Below are 17,592 nucleotides of genomic sequence, written 5' to 3'. Positions count from 1 at the left end.
TAGGTGAATACCCCTGCATTCTCCACAGGCTCCTCAAGGGGGCACTACATCTTGTTTTTTTTCCTTGTTTTTCTTTTTTTTTAACTTTCCCTTCTTTTTTAAATCAACTGTATGAAAAAAAAAGTTAAAAAGAAAACAAACATACAATAAAAGAACATTTCAAAGAGACCATAACAAGGGAGTAAGAAAAAGACAACTAACCTAAGATAACTGCTTAACTTCCAACATGTTCCTACTTTACCCCAAGAAAGTCACATAATATAGCAACCTTTCTGTGAACTTGTTCCTACTATATCCATCAGAAATTAACAGACCATAGTCATTCCTGGGCATCCCCAGAACGTTAAATAGCTTATCTGTTCTTCTTGGATTATTGTTCCCCCTTCCTTAATTGCTCTCTATTGCTAGTTCCCCTACATTCTACATTATAAACCATTTGTTTTACATTTTTCAAAGTTCACATTAGTGGTAGCATATAATATTTCTCTTTTTGTGCCTGGCTTATTTCACTCAGCATTATGTCTTCAAGGTTCATCCATGTTGTCATATGTTTCACCAGATCATTCCTTCTTACTGCCGCGTAGTATTCCATCGTGTGTATATACCACATTTTATTTATCCACTCATCTGTTGAAGGACATTTGGGTTGTTTCCATCTCTTGGCAATTGTGAATAATGCTGCTATGAACATTGGCGTGCAGATATCTGTTCGTGTCACTGCTTTCCGATCTTCCGGGTATATACCGAGAAGTGTAATCGCTGGATCGAATGGTAGCTCTATATCTAGTTGTCTAAGGAACTGCCAGACTGACTTCCAGAGTGGCTGAACCATTATACAGTCCCACCAACAATGAATAAGAGTTCCAATTTCTCCACATCCCCTCCAGCATTTGTAGTTTCCTGTTTGTTTAATGGCAGCCATTCTAACCGGTGTTAGATGGTATCTCATTGTGGTCTTAATTTGCATCTCTCTAATAGCTAGTGAAGCTGAACATTTTTTCATGTGTTTCTTGGCCATTTGTATTTCCTCTTCAGAGAACTGTCTTTTCATATCTTTTGCCCATTTTATAATTGGGCTGTCTGTACTATTGTCATTGAGTTGTAGGATTTCTTTGTATATGCAAGATATCAGTCTTTTGTCAGATACATGGTTTCCAAAAATTTTTTCCCATTGAGTTGGCTGCCTCTTTACCTTTTTGAGAAATTCCTTTGACGTGCAGAAACTTCTAAGCTTGAGGAGTTCCCATTTATCTATTTTCTCTTTTGTTGCTTGTGCTTTGGGTGTAAAGTCTAGGAAGTGGCCGCCTAATACAAGGTCTTGAAGATGTTTTCCTACATTATCTTCTAGGAGTTTTATGGTACTTCCTTTTATATTGAGATCTTTGGTCCATTTTGAGTTAATTTTTGTGTAGGGGGTGAGGTAGGGGTCCTCTTTCATTCTTTTGGATATGGATATCCAACTCTCCCAGCCCCATTTGTTGAAAAGACCATTATGGCTCAGTTCAGTGACTTTGGGGGCCTTATCAAAGATCAGTCAGCCATAGATCTGAGGGTCTATCTCTGAATTCTCAATTCGATTCCATTGATCTATATGTCTATCTTTGTGCCAGTACCATGCTGTTTTGGCAACTGTGGCTTTATAATAAGCTTCAAAGTCAGGGAGTGTAAGTCCTCCCACTTCGTTTTTCTTTTTTAGAGTGTCTTTGGCAATTCGAGGCATCTTCCCTTTCCAAATAAATTTGATAACTAGCTTTTCCAAGTCTGCAAAGTAGGTTGTTGGAATTTTGATTGGGATTGCATTGAATCTGTAGATGAGTTTGGGTAGAATTGACATCTTAATGACATTTAGCCTTCCTATCCATGAACATGGAATATTTTTCCATCTTTTAAGGTCCCCTTCTATTTCTTTTAGTAGAGTTATGTAGTTTTCTTTGTATAGGTCTTTTACATCTTTGGTTAAGTTTATTCCTAGGTACTTGATTTTTTTAGTTGCTATTGAAAATGGTATCTTTTTCTTGAGTGTCTCTTCAGTTTGTTCATTTCTAGCATATAGAAACATTACTGACTTATGCGCATTAATCTTGTATCCCGCTACTTTGCTAAATTTGTTTATTAGCTCTAGTAGGTGTATCGTTGATTTCTCAGGGTTTTCTAAATATAAGATCATATCATCTGCAAACAATGACAGTTTTACTTCTTCTTTTCCAATTTGGATGCCTTTTATTTCTTTGTCTTGCCGGATTGCCCTGGCTAGCACTTCCAGCACAATGTTGAATAACAGTGGTGACAGCGGGCATCCTTGTCTTGTTCCTGATCTTAGAGGGAAGGCTTTCAGTCTCTCACCATTGAGTACTATGCTGGCTGTGGGTTTTTCATATATGCTCTTTATCATGTTGAGGAAGTTTCCTTCAATTCCTACCTTTTGAAGTGTTTTTATCAAAAAGGGATGTTGGATTTTGTCAAATGCTTTTTCAGCATCTATTGAGATGATCAATTGATTTTTCCCTTTCGAGTTTTTAATGTGTTGTAATACATTGATTGTTTTTCTTATGTTGAACCATCCTTGCATGCCTGGAATGAACCCCACTTGGTCATGGTGTATGATTTTTTTAATGTGTCTTTGGATTCGATTTGCAAGTATTTTGTTGAGGATTTTTGCATCTATATTCATTAGGGAGATTGGCCAGTAGTTTTCCTTTTTTGTAGCATCTTTGCCTGGTTTTGCTATTAGATTGATGTTAGCTTCATAAAATGAGTTAGGTAGTGTTCCATTTTTTTCAATGTTTTGAAAGAGTTTGAGTAAGATTGGTGTCAGTTCTTTCTGGAAAGTTTGGTAGAATTCCCCTGTGAAGCCATCTGGCCCTGGGCATTTATTTGTGGGAAGATTTTTGATGACTGATTGGATCTCTTTGCTTGTGATGGGTTGGTTGAGGTCTTCTATTTCTTCTCTGGTCAGTCTAGGTTGTTCATATGTTTCCAGGAAATTGTCCATTTCCTCTACATTATCCAGTTTGTTGCCATACAGTTGTTCATAATATCCTCTTATAATTTTTTTAATTTCTTCAGGATCTGCAGTTATGTCACCTTTTTCATTCATTATTTTGTTTATATGGGTCTTCTCTCTTTTTGATTTTGTCAGTCTAGCTAGGGGCTTGTCAATCTTGTTGATCTTCTCAAAGAACCAACTTTTGGTGATATTTATCCTCTCTATTGTTTTTTTGTTCTCTATGTCATTTATTTCTGCTTTAATCCTTGTTATTTCTTTTCTTGTACTTGGTTTAGGATTGGTTTGCTGTTCATTTTCTAGCTTCTTCAGTTGATCCATTAGTTCTTTGATTTTGGCTCTTTCTTCCTTTTTAATATATGCGTTTAGTGCTATAAATTTCCCCCTTAGCACTGCTTTTGCTGCATCCCATAGGTTTTGGTATGTTGTATTCTCATTTTCATTCGTCTCTATATATTTAGCAATTTCTCTTGCTATTTCTTCTTTAACCCACTGATTGTTTAGGAGTGTGTTGTTTAACCTCCAGGTATTTGTGAATTTTCTAAGTCTCTGATGGTTATTGACTTCTAATTGTATTCCATTGTGGTCAGAGAATGTGCTTTGAATAATTTCAATCTTTTTAAATTTATTGAGGCTTGTTTTATGTCCCAGCATATGATCTATTCTGGAGAAAGTTCCATGAGCACTAGAAAAGTATGTGTATCCTGGTGATTTGGGATGTAATGTCGTGTATATGTCTGTTAAATCTAATTCATTTATCAGATTGTTTAGGTTTTCAATTTCCTTATTGGTCTTCTGTCTGGTTGATCTATCTATAGGAGAGAGTGATGTGTTGAAGTCTCCCACAATTATTGTGGAAACATCAATTGCTTCCTTTAGTTTTGCCAGTGTTTCTCTCATGTATTTTGTGGCACCTTGATTGGGTGCATAGACATTTACGATTGTTATTTCTTCTTGCTGAATTGCCCCTTTTATTAGTATGTAGTGGCCTTCTTTGTCTCTCAAAACATCCCTGCATTTGAAGTCTATTTTATCTGAGATTAATATTGCTACACCTGCTTTCTTTTGGCTGTGGCTTGCATGAAATATTTTTTTCCATCCTTTCACTTTCAGTTTCTTTGTGTCCCTGTGTCTAAGATGAGTCTCTTGTATGCAACATATTGATGGTTCATTTTTTTTGATCCATTCTGTGAATCTATATCTTTTAATTGGGGAGTTTAATCCATTTACATTCAACGTTAAAACCGTGAAGGCATTTCTTGAATCGGCCATCTTATCCTTTGGTTTATGTTTGCCATATTTTTCCCTCTCTCTATTAATATCCTTTATTGTACCCATACCGAATCTCTTTAGTACTGAACCTTTCTCCAAGTCTCCCTGTCCTTTCTTTGTTTCTGTGTCTGTAGGGCTCCCTTTAGTATCTCCAGTAGGGCAGGTCTCTTGTTAGCAAATTCTCTCAGCATTTGTTTGTCTGTGAAAAATTTAAGCTCTCCCTCAAATTTGAAGGAGAGCTTTGCTGGATAAAGTATTCTTGGCTGGAAATGTTTCTCACTCAGAATTTTAAATATATCGTGCCACTGCCTTCTCGCCTCCATGATGGCTGCTGAGTAGTCACTGCTTAGTCTTATGCTGTTTCCTTTGTATGTGGTGAATTGCTTTTCTCTTGCTGCTTTCAGAACTTGCTCCTTCTCTTCCGTGTTTGACAGTGTGATCAGAATATGTCTCGGAGTGGGTTTATTTGGATTTATTCTATTTGGAGTTTGCTGAGCATTTATGATTTGTGTATTTATGTTGTTTAGAAGATTTGGGAAGTTTTCCCCAACAATTTCTTTGAATACTCTTCCTAGACCTTTACCCTTTTCTTCCCCTTCTGGGACACCAATGAGTCTTATATTCAGACGTTTCATATTATCTATCATATCCCTGAGGTCCATTTCGATTTTTTCAATTTTTTTCCCCATTCTTTCTTTTATGCTTTCATTTTCCATTCTGTCATCTTCCAGGTCACTGATTCGTTGTTCAACTTCCTCTAGTCTTGTACTATGAGTGTGTAGAATCTTTTTAATTTGGTCAACAGTTTCTTTAATTTCCATAAGATCATCCATTTTTTTATTTAGTCTTGCAATGTCTTCTTTATGCTCTTCTAGAGTCTTCTTGATTTCCTTCATATCCCGTACTATGGTCTCATTGTTCATCTTTAGTTCTTTGAGTAGCTGCTCTAGGTGCTGTGTCTCTTCTGGTCTTTTGGTTTGGGTGCTTGGGCTTGGGTTATCCATATCGTCTGGTTTTTTCATATGCTTTATAATTTTCTGTTGTTTTTGGCCTCATGGCATTTGCTGAACTTGATAGGGTTCTTTTAGGGTTTGTAGACCTATTGAAGTCCTTATCTCTAATTTATCAGATCTACAGCTTCGTGGAGTACACTTTCTCTAACTAACCAGCAGGTGGCGTCCACGAGCCACCTGTTCTCCACAAGCCAGTTCTCCCCTGCTTAGCCTTTTTGGTGAGTGGGGGAGTGAGTCTTGTGGGGCCCAATTGGTGTACCAAGCTTGCGTGTGTAGTTGGTATTGCCTGCCCTGTATGTGGGGCGTGTTTCTGGGCAGTCGGGGAGGGGGGGTGGCCCTAACAATCAAATCTCCCTGATGATCCTAGAGTTTTAAAGCTGCTGCAATAGTCTAATCCTTCAGTTCAGTCCTGCCACAGTTTGTCTCTGCCACTGACCCACAAGTCTTTGGTATTGGCGTATGGCTTCTGAGACTTGCAAGTGGGCCCCTCTTCCAGGCCGTGCACCCCGGGTCCTCTGTTGAGGGATGACTGTGCTATGTCACAGGTGAGTGCCGTCCCCCCAGGGCAGTTCTGGGCTGCTGGGCTGTGTAGGGAGGCTCCCAGTCTGCTGAAATGATGGCTGAATGGGGCTTTGTTAATTCACACTGCTCCACCTTCCCATCTCTGGGACTATCAGCTGAGGTTGCAGGGCAGGCTAATGTCCAAGCCCAGTTTTGTGGTGTGTGCCTGTTATTTGAAGCACTTCCGTCACACTGGGTTGTCTGGGGCAGCTCTGGGCTATGGGGCTGGCGATGGGCAGTAGTGTTTCCTGTCCACCAGGATGGTGGCTGTGAGCGGACACCCCCCTTTTCTTGGGAAGTTGTGGTGTTTAGTGAATTTTCTCAGCCACTGGATTATTGCCTTTTGTCTCAGAGCTCTCTTAGTTCTGCTCTTGACTTGACGTGCCCAAATTGCAATTCTCTGAAGCTTTCTGTATTGGGCTTCTTAGAGTAATTGTTTTAGAAAAAGGAAAAAGGATTAAAAAAAAAAAAAAGGGCCCTCCTCAGAGATCTAATGGGTTCTTGAAATGCTAATAGACAAAGCAACCAGGGCCATTAAGGAAAGGTCCACAGGGCAGAGAGATCAGCTTTTCTTCGGGATTTGCATATGCGCCTCAAGGCCTGAGCTCCGCCCTTCCCCTTTCTGTGTTCACCGGAACTCCAAAAATCCTCCGCTTTTATTTTGGAGTTTTTCGTGTTTTTTTTTTTTTTTTTTCCTATGCCTGTCTCCTCTCTGCTGGGCTGGCAGCTCTCAGATTCTCTGGTGTCTGGTCTCAGTCTATCTATGGTTGGAATATGGATCAGTAGAATGAGTTTCCGATAAGAGCTGCTACTGCAGTTCTCCCTTCTCCTTCCGGGAGCTGACAGCCCCTCCTCCCACGGGACTGAGGCTGGCAGGGAGGGGCGCGGGTCCCCTGGCCGCAAAAACTTACAGATTTCGCTGATCTCAGCAGTTCGACATTTTCATGAGTGTTGTATGAAGTATGCCCAAAGACAGATTGCTCTGTGGTGTCCAGTCCACGCACTTCCTGGCTTTTTACCTACTTTCCTGGAGGAGTAACTAAAACTTACAGCTCACCAGTCTGCCATCTTGCCCCCTACCTTCATTTTTAAAGAAAGCATTGTTTAAAAAAGTCTGTTTCCACAATACCCTTGAATCATCAGTGTAAAACAGCACTTCAACAACATTGAAGGCCAATAACTCCAATGAATACAAGACTTATTTCTCATTTATTTGTGATTTTGCAGGGGCCCAAATCAGTGAATAAAAGTCAACTGGCTTTCACATAAAGGGAATCAGTTACTCCATTATTATCTTTAGAATCATCATAATCAACACCCTACCTGAGCCTTCACTCTCTTATTTCACTACTGTTGATAGTGAAGGTCAGAGCTTTGATGACCATGAAAGCAAGAGCAAAAGGAAACGTCAAGTTAAAGTTCTACTGGTTCAAGCAATTTATTAAAAAAAACCCTATTAAACAATCTCAACTGAAAAATGGGAATACAAAAGGGAACTTTAAAGTCTCAAAAGACTGTGCAAAATTCATAATTAGCATTTAAACAAAACAAAACAAAACTGAAGGTTTGGCGCCCATTCCCTTTCTGATGTTTGCACTCTGGTCTCCCAGGGCAGTGGTTTTCAAAGTTTGTTGTGTTATCAGAATCACTTGGAGAACTAAGAGCGCCTTCAGAGACTGAGGCTCATTTATGTAGGGAAGACCTGGGCTTCTGTATCTTTACCAAGTTCTCCAGCAATGGTTTTCCAAACCAGGCTGGTCAGAATCACCTGGGGAGCTTTGGGGAAAAAAAAAATCTCTGGGCCTCAATTCTGGAAATTTTGATTTGGAGGTTAGGACCTGGAAATTTTAAAACACTTTTCTCAAAAAATTTTTTTTTTTTACAAACAACTGAGGTGATTTTTATCAGCCAGGTTTGGGAACCACTGACTAAAGACACTTATCTAGGGTCTATTAGAGAACCTTACGGCTCTGAGTTCACTAAGAATATTCATAACTTCGGGTAGGTTATAAATCAACATCCTAGAGAGAATTTAACAAATTAAAGCACCTAGAAGTGATTTGGTACTAAAAACTCTACCCAATTTTGCACTTAAATTACCTAATGATTTTCTGTCTATTCATTCTCCATCCCCAGGCCAATTCCTACACATAATATTTGTTTCCTATGGCTGTTAAGTGCTAGCCACCCAAAGTTTTCCCACAGAAATTAGTTCTGTTAACCTCTTCTTCCATTCAGATTCTGAGACCTGCCAGGAACAGATCTATTTCAGGGCACCATAGCCAAGTGATGTCACTAGCGGCACTATGATCAGGCACATCAACCCAGAAACTGCAAACCTTGCCCCCACACTAGACACTAGAAAACTCTAATGTGGAAAGAAATGCTCTCATCACAGAAGATAGGTAATTTAAAAGCTTGACTATTCTTGAAGTCAAGCAAGAGAAAGCTAACTATGACTTTATAAACTGCAGAAATAGTGACTTCTGGGTCACCTCCAGTAGCCCAAAACCCCTAGATGTCCAGCTCTCCTCTTCTGATTCCCAGAATCAGATGTTTAAATCAAAGACCAAGAGAGAAAGAATCTGAAGGCAATGAGCTACAAGGAATTTGGAAAATGACATTTGATCTTATTTTCCTCTTGATCTTATTCTTAATACTAATATCCATCAAATGGAAAAATAAGCTAAAAAAACAACTGAGAATTATGATTTTTAACATATAGATGCTGAGTTCTAATCCTTCCCACAAAATTCCAGATAACAAAGTGAGGGATGACATAATCCTCCTTATACAAAAGACACTAACTCGGCCACATCAGCTAAAAACAGGTCAGAGCAAACATCCAGGAGATGCAGAAATGCACCTGGGTCCCAGGTTGTCTCTTCTAAGTGACGAAGGATCTCTTTTACTGGATAGTCAGCAGGAGACAGTTCAAAAGTACTTAACAATACTGCTGGGTGGGCAACCAAAGGGAAGAGATGGAAGGAATTCCTAGAACTGAAATGAAAAACAAGAAGTCCAACACTACTAGCAGCAGGCCCAGCTGGAGGAGGACTTGGTTTGCAGATTGATATAGTTCCCTTGGGTAGACAAAGACATGATGTCTTCTCTGGAATTGTTCATCATCTTTTCAATGAGAACTCTAAAAAATAAGCAAAAAATAAGCCTCAGAAGCTGGCTGCAGGAAAGGGAGAAATGACAGACATTGTCTGTCTTATCACTAGACAACATTCAGAAAAGCCACAGGTTTAAGTGCCCCTTGGTCATCAGGTATCTCAAGAGAGAAGACAGCATCCCTGACCTTTAGAAGCTGGCATTCCAACAGCTTGATCTGTTCTTGTTTGCTCAGAAACAAGAAAACAGGGTCCACAGGGTTGCCGTGGAAGGTGCACAAGACTGTGTGCATATCCCCAGAATAACATGGGCTACTCACCTCATGGCCTCGTTAACATTTTTATTCTCCTTGACTGACGTTTCTGTCCAACCTGTGAAACCGTTTTCTTTACTGAACCGGTCAATCTGGTCCCGGCTCACTGCCCAAGGGGACAGATCACACTGGCAAAGAGAATAAATAAAAGGCAACCCCATAAAGTCCCCGGGAATAGGAACTTTGTCAAATACCTGTGACTTTAAAACATTCCATGACCAATGGATAAGAACACCAGCATCTAAAATCTATACAGTTGACATTCTTCCCAAAGAAAGTTCACCCTCAACATCCCTGGAAAAGCGAAAGGGATGATGATTCTGCCAATTTAAGAAGGGTAAATGGACGCCCAGAACCAGAGAGCATTTTAAATACACTTACTCTCTGACCACAGATAAAGGCCAGGGGCCACTTTCCTAGGCTGACTGCATACCTTGTTGGCCAAGAGCAGGCAGGGCACGGGGTCTCCACTGGGCAGCGTGAGCTTGCTGTCCAAGTCCTGTTTCCATCTCTGGCTGTTGCTGAAGGTAGTGGCATTGGTAACATCAAACATAATAACGCAGGCAGAGGCATCCCGATAGTACAGCCTGGTCATGGAGGTGAAGCGCTCCTGTCCTGTGGAGAGGGGCGAGGGCTCCAGAGGAGGTGATCCTGAGAGCCAGTCTCAGTCCCCTCTCTGACACCTGTCTTCCCTATCTTTACTGTGGTCTGGGGCAGTGTGCATGGTGGTTAAGAGTCCAAGTCCCCACTCTGCCACTTACCATCTAGGTGACTTTGGGAAAAGTAAGCTCTTAGTGCTTCAGATTTCTCATCTATAAGGTGGGGCTAAAAGTAGTCGCTCTATCACAGGGTGATTGTGAGGATTAAGGAGTCAGTAAATCTAAAATGCTTAGAAGAGTTCTTGGCACATAAGTGTTAGCTATTATTATTATTGTCCTTATTGTCTAGGTATCTTGTTTCTCACCACGGTCAGCTGAAAACATAGAAAAAGCATCCTCAACCTGCAGTGAAAGCATTTCCTGTGGTCTGGACAATCCATGACCTTGCCAGTCAGCCCCTCCAGCCACACAAAGACTGCTCTACTTCTGTTCAGGGGCAAAACTTTCAGTTTATGTATCCTGAGAGCAATCGTTCCAGTTTCAGGAAAGAAAAAAAAAATATTCAGGTTTTGCCGCATCCCTTTTTCTCTGTGAGCTTGCTGGCTACACTGAAGTTTCTTTCCTTGTTCCTATCCAGCCTTCCCAGCTCACCTGCAATATCCCAAAGCTGGAGTCGCACCATCTCTGAGTCAGACCACTGGAGAACCTTCAGAGCAAAATCCACTGAAAATATATGCATATTATGCTTTAATAACATTTACCTTTGAAAAACCCCAACCAAATATACGGTTACAATTAAAATGTCCCCGTTCCCCTGTAAGAACATCCAGCAAAATGAAGGATTTAAAATTTCAAAGACCCTTTCCTGACCATTCTGCTTCCCCTCCTAAATAATATGAGGTTCTCTATCTCATGGATTTGGGTTAATCTCATTTATTTCGAAGCCTTCAGTAGGCCACGGTGAGCCCACACTCATGTATTAAGTGTGGGATAGATCATTTCTACTCACTCTCCAAAAGGGTCACCAGCTTTTACTCTCCTGTCAAACCAATTTATTTGATACTACTTGTCTCAAAGTCTGGGGACAGGAGGGTGGCAGTAATTATGTTTAACAGTTTCTGAGAAATTTAGGTGGTTTTCTCAGAGAAGGGTTGATGGGGAGGAAGGGGGAAATGAGGTAAGTTTGGACACTTCTGCATCTTCCATATCCAATTTCATTGTTATTTTCAAATCCAGCTCTATTATAAGAAAAACACACCCTGGGAGATTCTACATTCTCCATAAGGATGTAGGAATTATTCCAGACAGGATTCTCAGGGAAAAGGAAACCACTGTATGTTTACTACTCAAAAGCTGTGCTGGAATCTGCTACCACATCTGTACAGTCTTGCATTGGAGGTGACGAATCCATTGCTGAACAAGCAATCCAGGGGGAAAAGCTTTCTGACAAGGAGAGAAGTAGAACAATTTCTGAGATTCAGGCATACATTTTTCCACATCTGTCACAGAAGTAAAAGCTATGAGAAATTTAGAATAAACACTGAAATAATGACCTGGAATCAATTATATTCTTTATTAAATGTAAACTTGAGCAATTGCTAAAAGTTAGCTAGTAGGACACTTTTAACCCAAATCCATGAGATAGAGAACCTCATATTATTTAGGAGGGGAAGCAGAATGGTCAGGAAAGGGTCTTTGAAATTTTAAATCCTTCATTTTGCTGGATGTTCTTACAGGGGAAGGGGGACATCTTAATTGCAATGCAAATGCTTGTTAATTATTTTTATTCAGTATGAACACCAGCACAAAATTCAGATTAGTACACATATTTTTTCCATGACAAAAAGTTCTCTTAACAGAGATAAATGTTTAAATTATTCTGCCCCTTCACCATCTCTTTTCAGATAAACACTTTTAATTAAGGAGAAGGTATCTCTACCTCTGAAAACACAGTGCAGTTGAGTCCAAAGGCCACATCTAGGAAAGAAATGAATTAACTCTTGCTGTTACCTTCCTTCCTCCCAGGGAAAAGGGGTGGAAAGATAGGTCAGAGAAGTGGCATATTTCACATTCTTCAAAGAACTCCTAGGTTGCCTGTAAGTAATAAATGGACGGCAACCACACAGCTCACGCTGGTAAGCATCTGATTCTGTGGCCTCTGTCAAGGGTTCTGTGTGTCTCCCACCCCCGCCCGGGTGTCCCCATAACACAGATAGGGCCTTTCAGATCAGATTAGTGTCCCAGATTCTGCCTCAAGGTCAGGTTAAACACCTTCCTGTTCCTTCCTCAACAGGTGGCAGGAATTCCCGAGACAGGCAGGACAACGTCCCAACTGGCACCTAATCAGGCCCAGGGTCTCAGCTGGCTCTGCTGCTCGCTAACATTTTTTTTCTGTGACAGCTTCAACCCCTGCGGAAAGAGACTGGAGTTCGCAGGTCGCCCGCGAAACGCAGGAATTGCTCATAGTCGCATCCCTCCCTACTCCATTTCTCAATTTCACACCTTTGTCCTATGTGTCTCTTTCCAGGCAGTGGGCCCAAGCAGGGAAAACCTCACTGGGGAAACTAAAGAGGCATGTAAATCAAACATCCAGCAATTACTTTCTCCAGGATCCCAAACACGTATCTCCTGACCCTTCCTGAGGAAGGACTCAAAGACGCCAACCCCACCCCCACCCCCACCCTAATCCTCTTTCCCCCAAAGTGGTCTCACCTCCCACCGTGGACTTGTAGTGTTTGCTGAAGCTGTCCTGGGAATATCGCTGGACCAGTGACGTCTTCCCCACTGCGGCGTCCCCCACCACCAGCACCTTGAACAGGTGGTCGCGGCTGCCCATGACGGGCTGGCAGGGTGTGCTTTAGGGAAGCGCAAAGTGGGGGAGTCGCTTGTTTTAACCCCTTTGGCTTCGGACCCTCTTCAAACTGAAATTAGGCATTCTCGCCCACCGCCCTTTGAAATTGCTCTGAAGAGAAAGCAAAAAAAAAAAAAAAAAAAAAAGGAAACTTTACACTCAACCTATATGCGCTTCCTCCCCGCGAGACCGCAGCCTGGGTGGGGCTCCGAGCCCCGGGTTCGCACCTTCTCCCCCTCCCGGCCCGGCTGCCGAGAAACTGGACCGGGCAGGCACAGGGACTTTTCCCGAGCGAGCGGCCGGCGGGGGACTGAGTCCGGGCCAGTTTATTTCACAGTTGAAGCCAGAAGATGGAGGCCTTCCCCTCAGTGCACAAAACAAATGCAGTGGAGAGAGCACGCCGCACCTCAACTCCAGGACCTTAGCCCGCCGCGGGCAGCGGTGCTTCCCGCCTCCCTCCGCACGCGCGTCACGTGCACGGTCGCTTGCAGCACTACATTTCCCACCTCACCTCGCGGGAAGAGAACTAGCAGAGTGCGGAGGCTCGCCCGCGAGGCCTCCTGGGAAATGTAGTTTCTGCCCCATTTTTATTTTTAAAAACCTACATAAAATTTCACAGCTTCCAAACCCCCATGGACCCTCATCCCCGTTTAAAACCTTATTTGAAAATAATTCTAGATCAGAAAAGATCCTTCATAGGCGATTTGTTCTACATGATCTCACCTGCCTGAATCTGTTCTTTAAAGGTTTCATGGAGCCAAGATTAAAATTTATTCCATAAATTCCGTTAATTATTCCATTAATAAAAGTTCAACTCTCATCTCTCATCTCCAAGTGAAGTCCATTTCCTATTCCTTCAAGTTGATAGGCAAGCTCAGGACCTTATTAATATGATGAAGGCTGGATTTCATAGTTTCCACATGACCTAATACCAGGCAAGTTCAGAGAAATTTGATCCAAGATACCCACCCTCAGAAAAACCCAGTGCCCAAAGTTATAGTATTTAGTAACCAGCCACAGCAATAAATACAGACAGAAAACAAGAGACAGTTCCTCACTTTCACTTCCACAATCCCTATTCTAGCTGTAGTACTCACATACCATTTAAGCTGGAAGCTAATTGGAGCACACTGGGAATCCTGCTCCATTTATTACTGCTGTTGTTCATGAATCAACATTAAACTACAGTTTTGCAAATAGTCTGAATTTTCAGACTGTAACTTTTCTGAACTGCCTATCCTTTAGGCAGGAGGTAAGAGGACATGATCTTCATGGCAAGCAAAACGAGCTGCATTTTTCTATGCTTTTTCCAGAATAGAAGTGGAAGCAGCAGGACCATGGGAAAACTGCCCAGGGGCCTGACAGTATGAAATCCTGCTTAGGTCTCTTGGTAGAGTGGTCGCCACTTACGTTCGGTGAGGAAAGAACGTCAGCATGGTTCACCACTTATTTAGCTCAAAATGTTTGTTACTCCAGATGCATGAGGTCACGCTAGGTCACCATATCTTTAAGGATGTCTCAGACCTTTTTCCAATGGCTTTTTCTCTGTCCTCATTTGCTTTGACACAGTTGACCATTCACTCCTTGAAATCTATTTTTTGCTTGGCTTCTGTGACACTGTTCTTTGTTAGTGATCCTCTCACCTCCCTGATGATCACATTTTTCCTTTCATGATTTCTCTCCAACCCATCTTTCCCTAGATGAAAACTTGACTCTTGTTCCCCTACCAAGTGTAAAGTGCACTTGTCTTGACTTTATTTATGTCTTTATCTCTAATCAATCATTGCCCAACTGCCAAGAAGATATCTCCACTTGCCAAAGCCTCTCTCTCACTACATCTTGAACACAAAAACTGCTCCTTTTATTAGCTTCCCTATTTTGGTCATGGACCTCATCATTCCTTCCCTTCACTCAGGCTTCAAACCTTAAGCATATTAACATTTTCTTTTACACATGTCCCTTTAGATCCCCCTCCCCTTTTAAAAAGTCAATAAACACATCCTACCGATTCAACATATCCTACCATCAAAACTGTTTCTCCCATCTGTCTCTCTGCTCCGTACTCAGTGCCACTTTCCCACTTCAGCCTTTCGTCATCTCACATCCGGATGACGTCAGTATTCTGTTCTTTGGTCTCCCTGACTCCAGTTTCTCTTCTCTTCAGTTCATTCTACACAACTGGCCAGGATGATTTTCCTAAATCAGCATTGTTTGTTCCTTCATTGTCTACCATTTATTTTCTAAAAAACTAGCTAACCTCCCCAAGCAGCCTCCATTGAGGTGGCCCAACCCTATCTCACTAACTCCATCTCAACTGATCTCAAATGGGAATTTCCTCCTTCCAACAAGGTGAGTGAGGTTCCTATACTCTCGAAAAGCCCATCTCATTTTTGACTTTTTGTTTCTTTGCACAGAGTGCTTCACCTACAGGAATGCCCTCCAGGCTTCTTTCTACCCGTCTAATCTTAACAACACTTTAAATTCTCAAACACTAGAGTAAAGACTCACCTGGGGCATTGGTTATATATGGACATTCTGATTCTGCAGGGCTGGGGTAAGGACTCAGAGGAATCTGCATTTTTGGCAAGTACTCAGGTGAGTCTCAGACCAGATTCCACTTTGAGAAATGCTGCTTTAAGATCTGACTTAAGTATCACCTCATTTATGAAGATTTCCCTTATTATTTCAGGCTTTATTGATTACCTATAGCGTTTACAATCTTTTTGACCCCCAGTCATTTAACCATGTGACCAATTTACAATTATCCGATGTAAGTTACCAATATATTTCAAAGAAAACAGGAATTCAAATACAAAATTTTGGAATTGGCCCTGGCAGTCTGTGGGGGAGGAAAAACTATCCTTAGTTTCCCAAAGCAGAGAATGTGAGGAGTGAAGTTTTAAGAGGGAAGATTAGCAAATTACTAGTGCTCCCCAAAGGCATGGAGTTTCTATAAAAGGAGCAGACATTCCTTTGGTGAGGGTAGGGGCATATTTCTTCGATAATAAGTTGCAATTCTGATGGCAGTTCCCCAGAAAGAGGGTTATAAATAAGGGAGAGAAAACACAGAGTGCCAAACAACTGATTTGCATATACATGTTTGGAACACAGTGTATTGGAAGCTGGAGAAAGTGGTCAGCCTTGCTCTGTTACTGTCACACTTCATATGGGTGTCTACTTCTCTTTTATACTCTTTACTTACCACTTTTAGTTTGAAAAATTTCAAATTTATAGAGAACTTAGAGTACAATGAATATATCCTTCAGCTGGATTTACCAATTACTAACATCTTGGTACATTTGCTTTCTCTCTTTGTGCCTGGGTAGAACCATTTGAAAGTAAGTAGCAGATGCTTCATCTCTATATACTACAGCATACAGATCCTAATAATGAAATTATTCTACAAAACCAAAATATCATTATCACACTTTAGAAGATTAACTTTAGTTCAATAACATCAACTAATAATCAGTTGGCTTTTACCTTTCCCTACAGCCTCCCTCCCCCAACATTTTCTTCTTTTTTCTCCTCTCTTATGCAGGATCCAGTCAAGCTTCAAGCATTGCATTTGGTTGTTATATCTCTTTAGTTTCTTTTAATCTAGAACCCTGCTGTCCAATACAGCAGCCAATAGCCATGAATGGTTATTTAAATTTAAATTGATTAAAATTAAATAAATTTAAAAATCAGTTCCTCAGTTGTACCAGCCACAATTCAGGTGCTTGGTGGCCACATTTGGCAAGCAGCTACCATATTGGACAGTGCGAATATAGATTATTTCCATCATTATAGAAAGTTCTATTGGACAAAAATCCCTCCCTTTTTGTTTTTCATGATATTGACTCTTTTGAAATAGTCCAAGCCAGTTGTCAAGTAGAGAGCCCCACCTTCTGGATTGTCTGATTGTTTCCTCATGATTAGATTCAGGATAAACATTTTAGGCAAGAACCCTATATTGGGAATGTGGTGCATATTGCATTGTGTCACTAATGTCATGTGGTCCTGCTATTGGTGATGCCTATAGTGTGAATTCAATAAATACTTGTTGAAGAAATAAACCTAAGACTAGGCAATCTCCTAAGGGCTTGGGCGCTTGATTCAAATAGAAGAGACAGAGGTTATATGATCTCCACAACCTTCACAACCATATGAGGAACAGAGCAGAAAATGGTTTTTAACATGAAATGGAGACTGCAGACACAGTAAGTGGCTCAGCAGTACGAAGGAGAGGGACAGACTCAGGGAAGCTGTCCTCTGACCCCAAGACCCAGACTCACTGGGATCATAACTTTTTGGTGATTATTTTGGGAAGGAGAAGGCAGTTTGATGGAATGCCTGTGACCCAGCTAAGCATCCAGTTGGAAGGCTGTGTCTGCAGCAGCATGCCTAAGGAAAACTTCCAGAGAGAAAGCCTGGCAGGTTCAAAGAGCCACCTGCCTGTCACTCTGCTGGCTTGTGCCCAAGACACCAAAGCTAATTTTGAATCTGGGAGTATTCAGAAAAATGTAAAACCATAGTTCTTATTGCTTTTTTTTTCTTTTTTTTTTTCCTTTTTTATCTTCATTTTATTGAGATATAGTCACATACCACGCAGTCATACAAAACAAATCGTACATTCGATTGTTCACAGTACCATTACGTAGTTGTACATTCATCACCTAAATCAATCCCTGACACCTTCATTACCACACACACAAAAATAACAAGAATAATAATTAAAGTGAAAAAGAGCAATTGAAGTAAAAAAGAACACTGGGTACCTTTGTCTGTTTGTTTGTTTGTTTCCTTCCCCTATTTTTCTACTCATCCATCCATAAACTAGACAAAGTGGAGTATGTTCTGTATATGTCTGTTAAATCTAA

At 41.1% G+C, this 17,592-nt stretch overlaps 1 protein-coding gene across 1 annotated transcript; it reads right to left on the bottom strand.

The window, feature by feature from the left end:
- Window positions 1-7,263: 7,263 nt before the first annotated feature.
- Window positions 7,264-13,176, bottom strand: RAB29 (RAB29, member RAS oncogene family). Its single transcript, XM_037811989.1, has 6 exons — window positions 12,958-13,176; window positions 12,592-12,841; window positions 10,531-10,602; window positions 9,714-9,895; window positions 9,287-9,408; window positions 7,264-8,995 (listed from the first exon to the last, which is right to left on the bottom strand). Exons 2-6 carry the CDS (start codon window positions 12,713-12,715, stop codon window positions 8,881-8,883), a joined length of 615 nt encoding a protein of 204 aa, XP_037667917.1. The 5' UTR covers window positions 12,716-12,841; window positions 12,958-13,176; the 3' UTR covers window positions 7,264-8,880.
- Between the last annotated feature and the right edge of the window lie 4,416 nt (window positions 13,177-17,592).

Source organism: Choloepus didactylus, chromosome 2 (assembly GCF_015220235.1).
Source record: "Choloepus didactylus isolate mChoDid1 chromosome 2, mChoDid1.pri, whole genome shotgun sequence".
Lineage (NCBI taxonomy): Eukaryota > Metazoa > Chordata > Mammalia > Pilosa > Megalonychidae > Choloepus > Choloepus didactylus.
This window is presented reverse-complemented; position numbering and strand designations above follow the sequence as displayed.

What these genes read in the sequence shown, in the direction of transcription:
- RAB29 (XM_037811989.1), bottom strand. Translation starts at nt 12,715, where the DNA reads ATGGGCAGCCGCGACCACCTGTTCAAGGTGCTGGTGGTGGGGGACGCC. An exon ending in CCAGCTTTGGGATATTGCAG is followed by an intron (nt 9,896 to 10,530) that starts GTGAGCTGGGAA and finishes CCCTCTCCACAG; the next exon opens with GACAGGAGCGCTTCACCTCC. An exon ending in GCCTGCTCTTGGCCAACAAG is followed by an intron (nt 9,409 to 9,713) that starts GTATGCAGTCAG and finishes TCTCTTTGCCAG; the next exon opens with TGTGATCTGTCCCCTTGGGC.